The 18,370-nt window shown below is 50.9% G+C and overlaps 1 protein-coding gene across 3 annotated transcripts in view; it reads left to right on the top strand.

Moving 5' to 3' along the window:
* The window catches only part of LOC119450505 (uncharacterized), a 412,316-nt gene that overhangs the window by 372,001 nt on the left and 21,945 nt on the right, over positions 1-18,370 (top strand). For all 3 annotated transcript variants that reach the window (XM_037713983.2, XM_037713984.2, XM_037713985.2), the window contains exon 5: positions 17,926-18,041. In XM_037713983.2, the coding sequence (XP_037569911.1) occupies positions 17,926-18,041 (116 nt within the window). The remainder of the gene's footprint in view (positions 1-17,925; positions 18,042-18,370) is intronic.

Below are 18,370 nucleotides of genomic sequence, written 5' to 3' on the forward strand. Positions count from 1 at the left end.
GTGATTTGAACGAAGAAAAGGGAGAAATAGGCTTCCGGAACTTGAAAGCCATAGCCTATACCAATGTACCAATGAATGCTACATTAAAACAAATTGTGGGGTTTTACGTGCCAAAACCACGATCTGATTATGAGTCACGCCGTAGTGAGGGACTCCGGAAAATTTGGACCACCGGGGGTTCCTTTTTTTTTTTTTTTTTTTGCTATGTACGCGGGTGTTTTCGCATTTCGCCCACATCGAAATGCGGCCGCCGTGGCCGGGATTCGATTCCGCGACCTCGTGCTTAGCAGCCCAACACCATAGACACTAAGCAACCACGGCGGATGGTGCTACATTTAGAAGGACAGAAAGAAATAAGAAGAAAAGAAAGAAGAACTTGAGCAGTGAACTTGAGTTGTCGACTCAGTCCATAGAAAAACGCGTAAAGCGGGCGACAAAGCAAAGAAGGGTAGAACATCTCCGTCATATATACGTTTGTCTCACCGTACGTTTGTTTACTACGATGCAAACACCACTTCCAGAAAAAGGGTCATTATAGCGTTGAAGTCACTACCTATACGTTTCGAGTGTCAATACCGACTCGTGCGTACGGTCGTACCGTGACCAGCCGGCGCACAACGTCGGAGCCGCTAAGTCGAATTCGATGGCTCTATCTGCCTGCTGCAATCGCGTGGTTCTAGCCCGGCTGAAGCTGACAGCCGCTGCACGTGGATTCGTGCGTGCGTGGCCCCAACGCTTGCCTTGCGCGCTCCCCATTACCTCTCCAATTCCCTGTCCCGTAAGAGTCTGTCGCACGCGCGCGGGCCATGGGCGAAGACCCCTGGCTTGGAGGAAGAGGGAGCGTGTAAACGTTATATAACCGAAGCGAAAGCCCAGCTACCGAACATCAACCCTCACCCGTCGTCGTCGTATACGCAGCGTTTTCGCGCCACGAGTTCGCACGGAGTTGCTAGGAAAGAAAAGAGGGAGAGAGAGGATGAGCGACTAACGCGCGCACGCGCGCATCGTTAGCGTCGTTAACGTCGACCGCCTGCCTGCAGGCGCGGCCCGCCGCTCAGAGGTCTCGGCTAATTCCCAGCGCAATAAGCTCATCTGCCGTCGCAGCGTCGCCCAGGCGGCCTCGGAGGAGGACGACCTGAACAGTTCGCTGCGCTTTGCTTGTCGCGTGCACACACAGCCCGTGGCCTTGCTCATTTATTCATGCAACCCTCCCCTTCCTTTCTTAACCAGCGTCCCTCGCTTATTTTCCTTGACGCACTTGCGTTCTTGCCAGCTTGTTTCCCGGCAACTGAAGGCAAATTACAAAACAGGCTGATGAGCTATGCTCTTCTGGGATTTCTACATCTTGGCGTTTTTGCTCGATGAGAAATTATTACAACGGAGAACGCGGAGTATTACTTTCCAAGTCTTCCTGTCAAAGCAGTTTATATTTGCTTCTTAAAGCCCGCGTTCTTATATGTTAAGCCGCCAGATATGTGCCTTCGTCAGGGGGGTTCTAGTTCGCCCATAAACGCATTGTTACCGGAGACGTAAACCTGAGCGGCGGGGTTGGTAGGAGCCATCTGGTGGCACAGAGTTTAACCAGAGAGGACACAGCAATTATTGCAGTATACCCAATTAGGTATACATGTTCTACTTAGTTACTGGTAGCAAAGCTTTCACAGCGGCGTAATCGTTAACACGCAGCATTTTTAATTATCTTTCTTTTTTTTTTTTTCGACGAAAGTGCACCCACGTAACACGAAAACCTGTCTAAGCGCTGTGGTTGGACAAAGCGTAGCAAGATGTCGCCATCGGCATCGGGGTTGCTGCTGCAATTCACGTCTCCGGTAACCAGGTATTTCGTTTAACAGGTTTGCGCGCAAGCTAAAGCTATCCGGTATTGTTCCGGTTAAGTCCGAAGCTAAAACCTCTCCACAAAGGTCCATACGAGCTGCTTTTGTCTCTAGAGGATTGACAGAAAAAGACGACTGCCGCTGTGCTCTATTGTTCTGCTCATCACTCGCACCGAGCTAATAGGCAGAGGGAAAAGGGGCTGTAGGGGTGGGGGGAGAGAGCCACGGCTCTTTTGCGATCTGTGTACGCGTGAGTAAAGGGGGGAAAAAAGTGTAAAAGAGAAAAGACGATGAAGCAGGCGCGCGTTTTTGTCTCTCGATCGCGGGAACGGAGAAGAGGCGCGGAAAAGAACGCTCATTAACCGCGGCTGTCGATTTTATTTTTCTCTCTTCGTTTTGCTTGTTTCCTCCCCTCAATTATACCGCGGGAGAACGTAATTCAATAAACAGCCGAGTAATTACGGAGTCGGAGAGGAAAGCGCGCCGCGGTCCATTGGGCCAGGGCCTCCACTGGCGGGTCGCATTGTCTGGCTTTGGCAAAAAACGTTGGGCCCGGGCCTTCACTTTGTGTACATCACGTGGGACGGCGTGCGCGCGAGCGGGTAATCAACGGAGTGTTCTGTTTTCTTCTTTTTTTTTTTTTTTTCCCCAGCGAAACCGACTGCATGGTGTAGTGGGAGTCGTCAGCGAATAAGCTGTATAGCGAGGGTGCGCGGTCTTCCATGGAGGACCGCGAGTTGTGTTCCTTCCTTTGAGATGCGTCTTTGTAAGCGTATATACCACGAGTGCGCGCACACTGTTGAAACAACAGCACGCGGATAGTTTTCCGGTGCCGTCGCGTGTGGTTGAGCCGTATTTCAGTAGTTAAGTATATCGTTAAGGTATATAGGTAAGAGGGCACACTCTGCAGAAAAGGGGGGGGGGGGGGGGGGGGGCGACCGTGTGCGTGCAGTTTTCTTGCGTCGTCGCTTGTATTGTTTACTGCAGGTGCAGTTGTTCCACGTACGTATGCTCGCTTTTTATCACTATCTCTTTTCTAGAACCTGCGTAGGCATAAGCCTGTGGCTAATTGTTCTTGCTTCCTAATTCGTCCTACCGACACGATCTTGCGTTTTTTTTTTTTTTTTTGTAAATGTATCATTTCTTGTTACTGCTTTCTTTTTCTATTTTAACGCTCTGTTGGGTTTTTTCTGATAAGTAATATTGTCACATGGAATGTAGCTCACCTCCCTTTAAATAGAAAATGAAATGAAATTACTTCGACTCTGAACAGTTTTTTTTTTTCTCCATACACGTTATAAGATATATCAGGATTTGTCTGCATGAAGCGGTATCTTGTTTGCAGTATCCCGACAAACATTTACAGCTCTGAAATGAAGTCATCATTTACGGCGTTGACTCTCCTTAACACCGCCGTCCAGCGCGGAGTAAGAGATAAGCGTAAACTATGGCACAGCGGGACCTGGCGACGTTAAACGCGTTCTGACTCACGGAGACCAGCCCTGCAAACCGCTTCGCGTCAAGCGCACCCCTTTCTTGCGGGACGACGCAGTTATATTGCGCTACGATGCTATCGCCGAGCAAAACGCGTTTCCTTGCTATCTATACAGAGAGACAAACTGACTGCAGGGGCAACAACTGTGTACGTGTTCGCCGGGCCGTTTCCTTTTAATTTTTATTTCGCGCGGTACAGCGGGCAGCTGGAAAGCTAGGGGGGCGAGCGGACGGACTCTCACCCGTTCGTGACTTCTCGAGTCACCCGGCCAGAATTCCGCCGTAAACGACCGCGCCATCCGGCAAGCCGTGGCGCGCGACAGTATCTCGCCTTCCATCGCGACACTGCGACGCCGTCGCCGCCGTCGCTGCACATATGACTGAACGTTTTGGGCCGTTATCTCCTCGCCCGAAGCCATCATCGTGTCTCTGTGGCAGGCAAGGACACGCCCCGCACGTCGCCGTCTCCACCTGAAAACCGCCAACCGGGCCCCTGCTGACGATTGCGCCGGCTGTGTCTGCACGCACACACACACACACGCACATACGTACACGTATGAACTCCACCGATGTCGACACCGGAAACGACCGAAGCTTCGTCGCAGGGAACGTGCATAACACGATCTCTCTCTTTTTGCCTCGGTTTACTGCCCCTTGGTATCTTCCGCACGCGCGCGTGATGTCGCTTCGCAACGCACCTTTTCTCGGAATCGTCTCCAATCAACCAACCGCGTCGTCGGCAACCAAACAACAGAGTCATCAAAACCGAATTGACGGTGCCGAAAGCGCGCCTGCGTCGTGTCGGCTCTGCCCCCGCTATTGCTTTACGGTCGGGCGATGACTCAAGCTGTGTACAGTATACACACAGCCCACGCCTCCGGGCGCGAAATTGTTTCTTCTAACGGAAGGGGACCTCGCAAAACAAACGTTTCTCGCGCCGGAAACGCGAAAAGAACACAGGTGTGCTTTCCTTTTCCTTTCCGCCTTATAGGGCTATACTGCGAAACGTACGCACTTGTATTACGCTCGTGTGCGCCCCTCTTCCTGCGTTATACAGCGTCGGGGTGCATTTACTTTTCGGCAAGCGCTCCCAGCGGTATTGAAATGTAAAACGATTTGCGTACGTCACCCGAAATTGCCTAACAGCAGCTGTTTCTGCTACCTGTGGGTGGCGTATAATACACGAGATTGCGCCGACTCCTTTCATTTCCTTTTTGTCCCGCTGTACGGGCGAGTTTCTTTCTTCACACCGTTTCTTCTCACCAGCGCCACAGAGGGCGCTCGGGAGGCGTGTGGCGACACCTGTGGGCCGGATTGGGCGACGGGCGAACAACACCGCGGTCCCCCTCTCCTAATGACAGAGCTAGCGCCAGCGGCCTAAAGAAGTGTTAGGTGTGGACCACTTCTATAGACAAGAGTCACCGGAGGGACACCCATCGTCCCCCGCGCGAGGCCTGCTCTCTGAGAGAGCATGGCGCATGCGCGCTTGTTGCTGCAGCAGCCCTGTGATGAAGTCGTGTGTGCCGGGTCCCCTGTAATCATAACAGTCTCCCGGCTTTGGGAGGAGGGACGGCATGGAATGCGATGGAAGAAGAAAACAGAGAACACAGCGTGGTGGGGACTTTCACGCTAGAATGGCGAAGGGAAACGAGGTGTCGGTCGGATTCAAGAAAAAGACGGGGTTTCTCTACGTGCATTCGAAACCGCAAGTGTCCCCCTCCCCTCCCTCTCTCCATACGAACAGTGACTTTCTTATTATTGGTTGTTGGCCTCTTTCATGGTTCGTGAAATTACATTTTGAAAAACCTTTGTCTACATCTTTCTTTCTATATTCCAACAACAAAAGAATTTTTTTTAAGATAAATGAAAACTGCAATGCCGGATCCGGGCGCTAAAATTGCGAAATGACGCGCTCGAAGCCGCCTGAAGGTGCGCAGAAGACAAGGAGGGACCTCGGCTATGTATACGTCAGCGTTCCTGTACCCGCGTTCACGAAAATTATACATTTCTCGCCTTTCTGAGTCCAAAGAAAGAGCGGAAAGATTTCTCTTTAAGATACAAGTAAAAGGGGGCGGGAGTAGAGGGTGGTGTAGCGACAACGTCAGCTGGCGGCTTGCGAGAGAGATAGCTTTAGCAATAGACGCAATAAAGATTCCGGTCGCCAACCTGCACGGACTTCTTTTTTCAGTGATTGAGTGGGCGGTGGACTCGTCTGCGGCTTATAGCAGGCGCTGTTATGGGTGGCCGACCACTGCGAGTGATCCGTTTGCGCGGGCTGTGGACGTTCGTTTTCTTTGTGCGCCTTGCGTTGAGTAGAACCAGACTGACACCCTCCGCCACAGTTCTTCGCGGCCATTCTCCGGTTGCGTTTTCATTTCGCCACGACCAGAGATACACTGTGAGTTAAGACACAGACGATCTGCGACCGACGGCTGCAGTGAGATGGAAGCAAACCGAGAGGAAGATAGAACCCCCCCCCCCCCCCCCCCTCTCTCTATCTTTTGGGCGACCTGGTTTCTTCGCCTTTTCCGTACAAGTTTCTCCGAGGAGAGCGCTTTAAACCCCCGTCCATTTTTTTTTCTTAAGTATATATTTTCGTACTGAATTTTAGTTGACCTCAGCGGACACTTCATTTTGCTTCCGCGCGCGCGCGCACTTATTTCCATTTCGTGGACTTTCGTCTCCACCGTCTCGCTCTCTTGTCCGGGTAATAACGGTAGTCCCGCGTACGTAATTTCTTCGATGTCTCTGCGCGCAAGAGGGACAGACCGGAAGTGTGTAGAGACGAGATAGAGAAAACTGAAAAAGAAAGAAAGAAATCGGGTCGGTCCTGAAAGGACGTGTAATGAGGGCGGAATGAAGCTCTCACTCGTGCCTCTATAATCAGCGGCCGGACGGGCGAACTTCGTACTTCGAGCTTGCGGGCGACCGGGCGAAGTCCAATTTCAGGGAGAAACGAAAAAAAAAAAAAAAAGAGCTAGAAAAAAAATTATCACGAAAGGGCCGCGCAAGCGCAAGCGGGGACTTCTAAGATCTCGCCGCGTACGTCGCGGACTGTTGTAACCACGCTTCGCGAACGCTTCATTTCTTATGCATGCTGGGCCATATACCGGCATAGGGCGTTCGCTTCGTGAGTCCGAGCGTACAACCAGACACACACCAGAGATCACTCGCCCACTAATCGTACACGTATGAGCACGTCACATGCGGCCCTGCTATAACTTGTAGACCCCTTGTAAACGGTGCTTAGTTGAGAACAGATTATCCGAACAGCGCGTAACACATCATTTTTAACGTGTCGTCTCGGTAACCTCATACGTTTCTGCAAGCGTATGCGATCGTGCCGATGTCCTCAAGCGACTCGTCAAAGCAGAGGATATATAGAAGCCCTGCATATGTATGTTAAGGTGTGTTAAACGGTGCAGCAAATGGCGCAGCTGAATACATTACTTCTTGAATGAGGGGATTGACTTCTGTCGCACCGTCGTTGTGCAAAAAAAAATAATAATAAAAAACCAAATAAGTTGTCACGTCACACGCGCACTTCGTCGTGCTTACGTCTACCTTCATGAACTGTAAATTCAAACCGTATACACATAACAGACGCCAAGGTTCAGCAGGGTCTGCGGCGCCTGTTCTTGATACGAAGAGCCGTGCAAATAACGACGTTCTTGGTTTCACATAAATACGTCTTAATCGCGACCGCTTGCCCGTTAAAGGTCTCGTCCACTGCCAGGAATTGCGAGGGGACATGCACTGGGAGCTGAGGTGTCACGCATGTGTCGGGCGCGTCCTATAGATGCCTGCTTCGTCGCGCAATCATCCGCTCGGTGCTTGAGCCCTTCCCCGCAGGCGATGTGGATCGCGTCGAAACGACCGGACACTGCCTGGAGGAGAAAAAAAAAAAAAAAGGCGAAGGTATCCGGCATCCGAGAGTGTCGCGACAAGCAGCGCTATATAGAGACGAAACTCGTATAGTCGCAGACTAAGTCCCGTAATCCGGCAGTGCGTCAGCGGATTATCGAAGACACTCTTCGTTAATCCTCGCTGTTACCTCGCCCGTCCCCTCCCGTTCCTTCGGGTTACAGCCAAAGGACGAAGCTGCGCAGCGTTTATATTTATATCACCCCGTGAGTGGGTCCTCGAAAGCGTTATCTGCGACGTTGCCGTCGGGTGTATCAGTGCCTTCTTAGCTGGTCTTCCGTGGGCGGCTCGCGACGTATTTATCGTCGCAGCTTGTTCCTGTACAAACGTGTAGCTTGTTCTTGCCTCCAAGCAGTCAGGCCGTGGTTCACTTAGCAATTGTGTGTCTTATAAATGTTTGTATACAGAGCCTGTCTTGGGCTTATAGCTCCAGATTACGAGACGTATGCTCCCCCCCCCCCCCCCCCCCCCCCGGTGTCTTTATCACTTCGTACTCCAGATCTACATCTATGTTTAATGCGATAGTAGAGAGCACACTCTCACGGATATCGGAAAGAGGAATCAAATTGTTCTGCTATCGTTTCTCACTTAGCAAGTATCCTCGAAGTTATCATTGCTATAGCATGAACTCCGGATATATTTATATTCGTACGTGCCAACGATGTTTATCGGGGGGTTTAGTACACTCGCGGATATTGGCAAAAAGCAATCAAGCTGTTCTTCTATCGCTCGATCCTTACTCCTTAAATATATCCTGAAGTTCTCGTTACTATAACCTAAACTGCGCAAACCCTATCGCTCCCCCCCCCCCCCCCCCCTCCCTGCTCTTTAATAATAGCCGCCGGCGATGGTAAAGTCTACTGGAAGTCGCGTTGTCAAGCAGGAGAGCCTGACATATGGCGCTGCACTTTTCTTTCGACGCTGTTCTGATGCTCATAAGCTCGGTGCCGGATAAGGCAGTCCGCTAAAGGAATACCGTCGACACGCTGTTTCTGGCAGAGAGAATTTCCTGTAGACGTCCGTATGAAGTGCGCGCTCGAGTCCTGATGACGCGGCAATCTGCGCTGCGCGCGCAGCGTTTCAGATCACCCTTCGACGGTTCGATACTAATGCTATTACGCTGGAGAGCGGCGAATGAGCCCTGCTGCCACCGAGTTTCACTTCCATATAATACCCTTGCCGAAATCCTGAAGGAGAGAAAAAAAAAAAAGAAAAAGCGAATAAAAGCAAGGAAACGAAGAAAGACAGACGACACGGTTCGTAATCCGTTTTCTGAAGGATATAGCGAGTCAGCACTCGCAACTAAACGCAACGTTCACGCATCTCCCTCGAAGCTGCTCTCTCATACTTAGCACGGCAGCACCGTTACAAACGCTTCGTTACGAACGCACGAGTTTGTAACGAAGTGCGTTACTTCGTGCGTTTGTAACGCTCTCTTCGTTCAGTTGATGCCTCGATCGCGCTCCGGTCCGGACGACGCCTATAAGTGTACGCCGTCTGTCGCGCTCAGCAAGAAGAGCAGACGACCCAGGACGAGACAGGCTATATGGCAAGCCTGCATTCCTATGCCTCGTCGGCATGGAGGCGCGCGAATTCCCAGCACGTCGTCAGCGGGTGCACGCCGCTGACAGACTGACGGATGTTGCATCTCGTCGGCCGGGAAAGAAGCGCTGAAACACAAAGCTCCCTTAAAAGTGATATATCCCCCCCCCCCCCCTCTCTCCTCTCTGTCTTCTTCACCTCCCTTCGAAAAAACGCAGCGCGAGGAAGGCCTCGCCGTCCCCCTGATGCGTTTGGGCCCTTCAGCGCGGTCAACCGAGCCGCCATTTGTCACCGCGGCTCTCGCTCTGCTGCCGGCCCGCGGCATCGGAGGCTGCAGGAAGAGCTGGAACCCGGCATCTCGACTCTGCCGGGCTGGATATGAAGGAGCACGGGCGGGGAGGCAGCTCCCGATAACTTTCGGTAGCACACCAGCGGGCAGCTGGTGGCCTCGCTATAAACGGATATATATATGTGTGTGTGTGTATATGTCAGAAGAGCCCCCTCCTCTGTTCTCGGGCTTCCTTCCTTCCTTCCTGGATGTTAGAAGGCGAGCGGGGAAGTGAGAGAGGGAGAACGGGAAGAGGAGGAAGCAAAAAAGAAAAAGAAAAGTGTCATGCCTGTTCAGAACTCGCTGTTCATCTACGTCGCTTTCTTGCTCACCTCTGCGGGGTGCGAAGAAATGGTTGCGCAGATGAGACTCCGGCTGCCGCCAACGGAGGAGCGCGCTCGTGCGCGCCTGCGAAGTCCTCATGCCCGTGTCTTTGACGAAGTAATTTCCGTTTCATCCTTCACCCGCCACGTGCACCGGGGAAAGGGAGGGCTCATTCGGTGGCAAGCGAAGGCATGTCATCTCTCATCTTCGCGGCGTCTTCGGGCCTGCGCGTTTCTTTATGTCCTTCTTTTTGTAATTGTCTTTTTTTTTTCTTTTTTTTTATATTCCTCCTCCTCCTCGTGTTACTCCGTTTATCCAGAACGTTCGGTGTAGCGCGCAGTACCTACCTGTGTGATGACTTTAGACGCCCACGAAGTGTCAAGATAAAGGCTCACCTTTGGCAGACGAGCTGAAAATGTATGTATATATATAAAAAGAAAGAGAGAGAGTCGTCTTACAAAGGAGCTTAATTTAGAAAAAATGATTTTAATTTACCAGCGTCCATATTTTACCACCTCGCCCACCATTCCGTGTGGTCGTATTCGCGTCTTCGACTCTTATCGAAGCTCCTCGAAGTACCGAGTAACGAATTCATTTTTCTCGCCTTCGTATTCTACACGTCCCCCTCCCCCATTTCTTTATCCGCCCCCGAAAAAAAAAAAAGAAGAAGAAGAATGCCGCAGCTGCACATTACAGCAGCTATCTAATGTCGCGACCACATCGACGAGGCTGGCGACGCTGGCCCCCACCAAGACCCGCGGACCTGCTCGCAATCGCCTCGCTTTAGGCGACACGGAAGTGGCGAAAAGTTGCGACGCTTTGAAATCGTTCTTCTTCTTCTTCTTCTCTGTGCCGTCTCGCCGTGCAGTAACGCTTCTTCATCTTTCACGCGCGAAAAAGAAAAAATGTGTGGGGGGCAATCGCTCGCAACAAAGGAGATAAAAGACGGTCGTGTCGAACGACAGCGACCTCGTATTGCCGCCGTACGTGTAAGTATGATGGTCTCATAAGACAAAGAGGAGAAGGTGAAGTATCGCTTTTTGAAACACGCGGCTGATAAAAAAAGGAGGGAAGCAGACTCTTACTTTAGATGTGCGTGCGGCCGCCTGTAAAGTGGACCGCTCCGTTCGCGCCGAGTGCTTGTAACGAAGACACGTCGCGGTGTCATAAATCAAACGCGTGTTCGCGGCTGGCCGACTCCCGCGGTGACAGCGAGTTGTGTTGTCTTCTTTTTCTCTTTTTTCTCACTCTCGCCGGCACTCTTTCTTGGCATGTCCGAAAGAGACTTGCGCAATCGACATAGAGAGAGACTCTAATCTATAACCTCTCTCGCGCGGTTCCTTGACCTCTAAAGAGATACGGCGCTATCGTTTCGCATTTCAACTCGTCCACAGAGCGCGTATGCGGTTGCCAAGCTGCGGGCATTGGAAAGAAACGATATATTCTCTCGCTCGGAGAGGCGAAAAATGAGCGTCATTTTTATGCCATTTGGAGGGGCCCCCTCTTCACCTTTGACCGCGACACCAACTTCGGGGCGGTTTTTTTTTTTTTTTTTTTTTCTCTCTCTTCAGCTGTATCACGCAACGCATACCGAGACCTCGCAAACGGCGGTAACTACGTTGGTGGGCTTGACTTGACTCAACGCGGTTACCGAGGCTTGGTTAGCGAAAGTTATTAACGTGAAAGCGTGAGCTTTCGATCGTCCAGACTCAAACGCGGGCTGCATATCGCAATCTATCGAGCGTGCATTTCCTTTCTTTAAGGCTGCGCTGCCGGTACTTCGAGGTCACGAAAGACATGCGCATGATCAGAGTGGCATAACATTTCTTACACTAATGCAACAAGCGTAGAGTGTTAAATAAAAGGAATGTACGCCAGCTTGATGAGTATTGTTAAGGGACAATTTATAAGCCGCAAATGATGTGTAGAATTTCACTAGAGAGTGTATCTCGTTGGAAGCATGCATTATTATTTTTATAGGAAGCTCAGCACTACAAAAACGCAGACGAAGTGTTTTTTGAGTGCCGTTTACTAACAGCTCAGTGTGACGTCTGTGCGTTGACCAAAGAGTGAGTTCAAATGCGGCAATGCTTTAAGAGAGCTTCAGCGCCTGTAGCGAGCCGCCCAGCCACCTTACTCATTCTCGTCCTTATACTCATTCTCAGTTCGTAAGCCTGTGGCTACAATCGCGAGGAGGAGAAACACGGGCCCCTTTTATGGATGGCTCTGTTGCGGAGCTCAATAGAGCGTCATATATTTCTGTTTGTTTGGTTGTTCTTTTAGTCACTTTTCAGCTGAGACCGGAGAGAAGAGTCAGCCGGAAAAAAAGAGCGAGTAAAGGAGGGAAGAATGCGGTTATGACTCCTGCGGTCCCGATAAGGCGCCCACGCGAACGCAATATATGACCCGAAGCGCCTTCTATCACTCGGTTATCTGGAGAGTCATAAATACGCTGCTCCGTTCGCTGGGAACGCTCGAAGCGCACATAGCGTTGGCCTTAGTCACCGCAAAGTTCCAAACTCTCGGCCGTTCATAATACATGACCTCCTCTCCCATCTGTATACCATAACACGCGCTCTCCGCTTCTGATGCCCGACCCCCTCTCGATTCCTCGCGTCGACTCCGTATATAGCTCCGCTGGTCTATAGAGGCAAAAGAAAAGGAACCGCTGGCAACAACGGGAAAAGGACGGTCCGCCGTGATTCTAAAGGCGTGGCTCCCCTATATAACGCACCCCAGAGGGACGAAAAACAATCGTCTCTCTGTCCACGGGTGCGTAATGAAATACCGACGGGGCACGCCTTGCAAGCACAGCGCGTGCGTCGTATAGGAGCAGCGACAGACTCTTCGCTTGGTCGCGCCGAAATCCATTAACCGGTATGCACGGCATTTCCCCGAGGAAAAAAAAAAAAAAAAAGCAGGCACATGACAGAGTATAATCGCCTATAGATTGGTCCGGCACCGCTCTCACTCACATCGGCCGCCTCCTTTCTTTTTCTCTACAGCTGACCGGTCCTCCGCCCGTCCCCAAAATAATGAACGCTTGCTTGGCGCCCATAGTCGCTGCTGGGTATAGCGGCGCGACTCGGCGGACAGCGTTTCGCCGCGCGATGCTCTTTATTCTCCGTGTTTCTTTGCTTCTTTCAATGGGAGGCTGCTGCTAATTCACGCACGGTTGAGCATCAGCCATGAACCATTGGCGCGCGCTCCAAAGAGAGAGAGAACGAGAAGCTGGACGAACGTGGGCCTCCGGCATTCGCATGCGAAACGTGTTCGTAGGTGAAACAAGAACCGCAAAAAAAAAAAAAAAAAAAAGTAGCTCGGCGCGAGCGGAGTTAATGCGCCGTGCTGGCGGCACGCACGTACGTATATAACACCACCGCGTAGTTATATATACGAATACCGAGTCAAGAGGGGGCGCGTCCCCTTTCCTCTACATCTCGTATCCTCCTTTCCCTCTCGCTTCCCTTCTCCGTCGTGCCCTTCTCTGTAACTACCGGTTGCGCCAGCGAACACGATATCTATCGAAGCTTTGCCAGGAAGCAAGCACACGCGCGCACCCGCTGTATTATTCTACACTACACACCACGAACACGGTGAAGCGCTTCGGCTCTTCGCTTATGCTAGGTGCTCGTCCCCCCCCCCCCCCCCCCCCCCCCCTCTTCCGAACTTTTCTCTTCCCCGGCCGATTCAACAGCCCTCTCTCCCTCTTCGCCCCGATCTCACACCACCAGCCCGCGGAATCCCCCAAGGGGGGCCAGCGGCAGCGGCGGCCAGTAGAAGAACGGGAGGGGTCCGGGGGTCGGCGTGTGATTTATGAATCGATGGAACGCATCGAGAGCGCTGTCGAGCATCCCCTTCTCCTTCCCGCGTCCATCTGTACGCGTGCGTGTGTGTGTCCGGCGTTTCCAGCCTGCCGCTTATGCAGCGGTGCTCTCTTTAGACATCTCTCTCCCCCTCTCTCTATATCTACCCCCCACCCCCTTAACGTTAACTCTGAGTGCGACGCCGCTGCCTGTTGCGGCGCCCGCAGCATTGCTCGGATCGTTTCCCTGCTCGCGTTATAAATAATTTGTACCGATCAACCCACACCCCCCTCCGCGCTACCTCGTAAACTCGCCTTTCGCGCATGGGGTCTCCCTTGCACGGTCATCTGCGCGTGTCGATGCTGCAGCTCGTGCGCGAGGAGCTGCTCTCGCGTTACCAGCCTCCGCTCCTTTTTTTCCGCCGTGTTACTTTTATTTAATAACTCGTTCTATATAGATGCGCGTAATCGATGACCGCCGATCGGCGCAACAGGCGGCCGTGACCCCTTCCCCGCTCGCTGCTGTGCAGAACGCGCGCGCTCGGGAGTGTACGCAAACGGCGGCGCGCGCGTGTGTGTGTTCGGACACGGCGTAGCACAACGAGCCGGCTGGCACGCTGCTTCGGAAGGGACACTACTCGGAAATCGAGACGGTGCAGCGTTGTGTGCGGAGCCCCCTACGCGGAGAGCCAGCGCATGTTGTTGCGTCGAGCTAGGGCTGTTGGGCGTCGCTCGCGCATATGAACAACTGAAGAAGCCACGGCTCTGAGAAAGGTTGCAACAGCGTTTTAATCTGAGTCAGTTTGGTATACACGCAGCCGAGACTAAACTGATGCCTGAATCGAGGAACACGATACGACACGAAAGGGCGCAAATATTGTTTCGTGTTCCGCGATTCAGCTGACAGTTGACGTAGGAAACTGACAGCTATAGCTGACGGAGAGAATCGTTTCGATGTTCCCGTATAGGTGCATTCACAGACGTTTCGTAGGCAAAGGCTGACTCGCGGGCTGGCTGATTATTTTGGTTGTAACCAATAATTAGTCGTAGACGCGCTAATGCGATGATCTTCCGTTATTATTATTATTTATTATTATTATTATTATTATTATTATTATTATTATTATTATTATTATTATTATTATTATTATTATTATCGTGTTTCTTTTTCACTTGAAGTTCTTGCCGGCTCTGCCCCGAAAGAGTTGGTAGTCTAGGCATCTTCAATGACTCTAAAGCAGCACCCAGTGGCTTATTACGAATTCGGGGCATTGCATACTCGCATTGCACGCGGCAGAACGTATTCGAGGGGCGCACGAAATCGGCATTTCAACAATGTATACCGACCGTCATGTTCGTTAAACTGCGGAGCGTCGCGGCAGAGCCGCACGTGGACCCGTTTTCGAAGGGGGTTCCTGCTGCTCCTCCGGTTGCATCTGCTACAAACATTTCTCTTTATAATATATGCTCCCCCGAGGCGGACTTCACTGCGCGTGCGCAAAATATACTATCGCTGTCGCGGACGGCATTCCCCCGTTCACTGCTTGCGTAGCATGGTAGCCCGCCTACAACAACAACCGCATCAAAAGGGAGAAAGGTGATCGAACATGCATCGCTGCTGCTGCGGAGTTGCTGCTGAGTTCGAACCAGGACCGCTGACGTCCCTAGTGAGCAACCATTTGTCTGGAGGGCAGCACCACTTCCCGTATAAGAGCGCTCTATACACCGTCGCCGCCGAATCTTAGGTGCGGCGAACGCGCTAGTGAAGAACAACGCATCGTACACACAGACAAGCGATCGCTCGTTCGAGCTTAAGCGGTTCCCGAGCGCATTTGTCACGTTGGCCTTATAGTTTCCTCCCGTCGCCCCGAGGCGATGTATGGTTGCGGCGCGGCGTCGAGCGGGGCCCGTTCGCAGCAGCGCCATGGGTCCATTCCTCACGGTAATGAACATTTGTGCCTCATGACAGGGACGCCGTGGGGTCATTAGTTATACGCGCGCGACACAAGCGCCGCGTGGCGGACGCTTCTATAGTTACGTTTTCTTCTATACTTTCGCTTTCGACGGCTCTGAAACACAGAATCCGGACGCTGCGACCTATGTTCGCGTCCCCCTCCGTCAATCGGTTGAGTGGGAAAGGAGGACTTCGTGGCGAAGTCGTTACGCGAAGCAGTGCTTTGCTCGCTTTGTTACGTGGCTCTGATGCAGAGCGGTGAAGTATATACAGCGCGCCATCTCAGCTACACGGGGGAGAGGATAAAACGGAGAAAATGTTCCTGCTCGTCGACGAGTCTGTCGCGGCAGTGCATTACACACTCTGATAGGGACAGATGAACATCTTTCGTACTCTACAAAGAAGAGGAGCAGGTGTATAAGATTGGTATACGCAGGTTCCGAGAGAGAGACAAGAATTGGCTAATAGCTTTTCATGATGCATGGGCTTCCTAAGGAGATATTACTTTGTAACGCATAGGTGTTGTAAATTTTTTTTTATAGTTAACGCATCAAACGATTATAGATACTGCTCTGTACTAGAAATTCTGACAGAAAACAACAAAAATATGTTGGCAGTTCGGTATAGCCTCGCATACCTGTCCGTCTTTCTTTTCTTCATTTGTCGCTTTGTTTTTTTTTTTGTTTTGTTTTTTTTGCCACGAAAAGAAAAGGGAAAAGAGTGCGTAACATTCTCGTTTCCCTAATTGGCTCGCTTCTCACGAGAACGAAATCAAAGCCGGTGACTATATAGGAAGACGGCCACCCGTATCGCCCGTCCTATAGCCGTTCCTTGATGTGAAAGGTGAATGAACAGGAGCAAAGAAAGAAATGAAAGAAAAAAAAGTGAAGATGTTGTAAACTTAACGTAGTTCACGGACTTCTATTCTCTAGCAGTGGCGCGTGCCGAAGCTTCAGTAAATAAATAAAAAAAAAGAAACACGAGAGGGCGCGCTCCGCCCGCACGCGGACGGTCCAATGCCGCCTCATTAAAACCCAGATTAGAGTTCATAATCCGTATTGAGCCCCCTGTGAGTATTTTCCTCTTCGACTTTTTCTTTTCTTTTCTCTGCGGTGCCTTCTTCCGGGTTCTACTGCTTAGTTTTCCGTTCGAGCGCATTTTCTTTCTACTTCCGCTTCAAAGCCGCACCTCGAATCTGCTTAGCAGATCGGCCCACGGAATTCGGGAGCTTACTTAAAAGCTTCAATCTTTTCCTTTCTCATTTTCTTTTTCACTTTCTCTCTCTCTTCTTCTTTTCAAAATCTTAAGACCCATACCCGCGCGGAAGCTTCTCTTGCTTTCTTCAGTTATATCCTGTTAGCAAAGATTGAAAAAAAAAAAAAAAAAAAAAAGAAACCTCCGAACTGCGCGAGGCCTAGCGGAATCGTGTGTACGTCGAAGTCGCCGCAAAAGTTCTACATAACGTTCTGGAAATCGAAGCTGCCCGTCTTGCAAGAGGTATAGAGAGATTGCGCTTACCGTGCCGTTCAGTCACGGGGCTCGCAATCAATTTCGGTCATAGTGTAATTCCGTCGGCGAGCTGCTGCGTTCTGCCGCATTTGTTCCGTTCGCCCCGTATAGCATGCGACTGCCTCTCCTGTACTAAACTGCGTATATAGTCCTCCTCTGAGAGCGGATCGTTCGATACTGCGGTTTGGTTCGATGCTGAGCCTGCAACCGACCTTTGTAGATTAAGGAGACAGTGGACGGGGATCGAAGAAGGGGGATTTGTACCGCTGCATATACTTTCGTTTTTCCCGCTAATGCGCCCGTGTCTCAATCTCTTGCAGCCAGGCGCATTTCGATTTGCTCCAGATCGTGTGAGGTTAGGGGAGAAGATTTGGTGTGAAGTCAAGATATCGATGAAGAAGTATTCATCTAAAGAACGGTTATATTCTTTCTCGGAAGCCGCATCCTGAAAAAAAATATAATGCCTTTTTAAAGCATTATATTTGGTTTTAGAGGATCGTGGGTTCGGATCCCACGTTTGGCGCCAGTAGTGTGGGGTTAAACTTGCACGAAGCTGATGCTCTCGCGTATCAGCCGGATTTCAGCAGCGTTTTCTTGCGAACAGTTGGCTGCTTGCCAGTAAAACAAAACAATATATATAGACTGTAGATGTCATTCGAAAGTAAGGGAATACTGTGCTTGGAGTGATGTACACGTAACGATGCATAAAGCTCCAATGATTCGCCTAAACATACAGTTATATCGGATTTCACCGTGGATTCACCGTATACATATATAGGAGCTCATACAGTGCTTTCTTCATTCCTGCCTCTACGAAGAAGCTCCGTTTATCGTTCGAGTCCCTTTCACATAACCTAAGTCACTTTGGCGCGGTGCACTGTCGCTGTAAATGCGAACGGTTATTGAACGTTATAGTATAATGCGCGACAGAGCGGAACGCAGTCAACTTTCCATGAGTCTCGAAGTCGTGCGCGCGCACTCGTGATCATGTGTGTGTGTGTGTGTGTGTGTGCGCGCCTGCATGATTACACACAGTTATTCGTCGATTTCGTAACATCTGCAACTCGACGTAAAGGTGTACGACACTTTTTTTTTTTTTCGAGCTTCGATTCAATTGTCCCTTGGACTTGTCACTTTCACTTGTCACTTGTCACTTTGGAACCCGTTCTTATACGACTAATAATGTCGTCTTTTCTCTTCATTCGTGCAGCCGGAAGCTGGGCCGTGGAGGTCACGTTCCGAGTCACCAACCGCAACTACTCCCCGGATCTGGTCGACCACTCCAGTAGGGCCTTCAAGTCCCTCGCTTCGGAAGTGGCACGAGCGGTGAGCGTTTTGTCGCGGTCTATACTCCTTGTTCAGTTGTCTGTGTATACTTGTTCAACAAGCTCGCTCGAAATTGACGCCGAGAGCTTCTTCAAGAGACGCAGCGCTGCAATTACGAAAGCTGCGAAATAAAAAAAAAAAAATCTTTAAAAACGCCGACGGACGTCAGTTGACTGAATGCCAATAGCCGCATCGACGCTATGCGGCTTTGACTACGTTTACGGGGAGTCGGAACTATAAACGTTTTATTCTTGTTCAGCTAAGTGGCACCTATGTGAAACGAGATGAAGTAAATAATAATAATAATAATAATAATAATAATAATAATA

The sequence above is a fragment of the Dermacentor silvarum genome, chromosome 4 (assembly GCF_013339745.2).
Source record: "Dermacentor silvarum isolate Dsil-2018 chromosome 4, BIME_Dsil_1.4, whole genome shotgun sequence".
In the NCBI taxonomy this organism is placed as follows: domain Eukaryota; kingdom Metazoa; phylum Arthropoda; class Arachnida; order Ixodida; family Ixodidae; genus Dermacentor; species Dermacentor silvarum.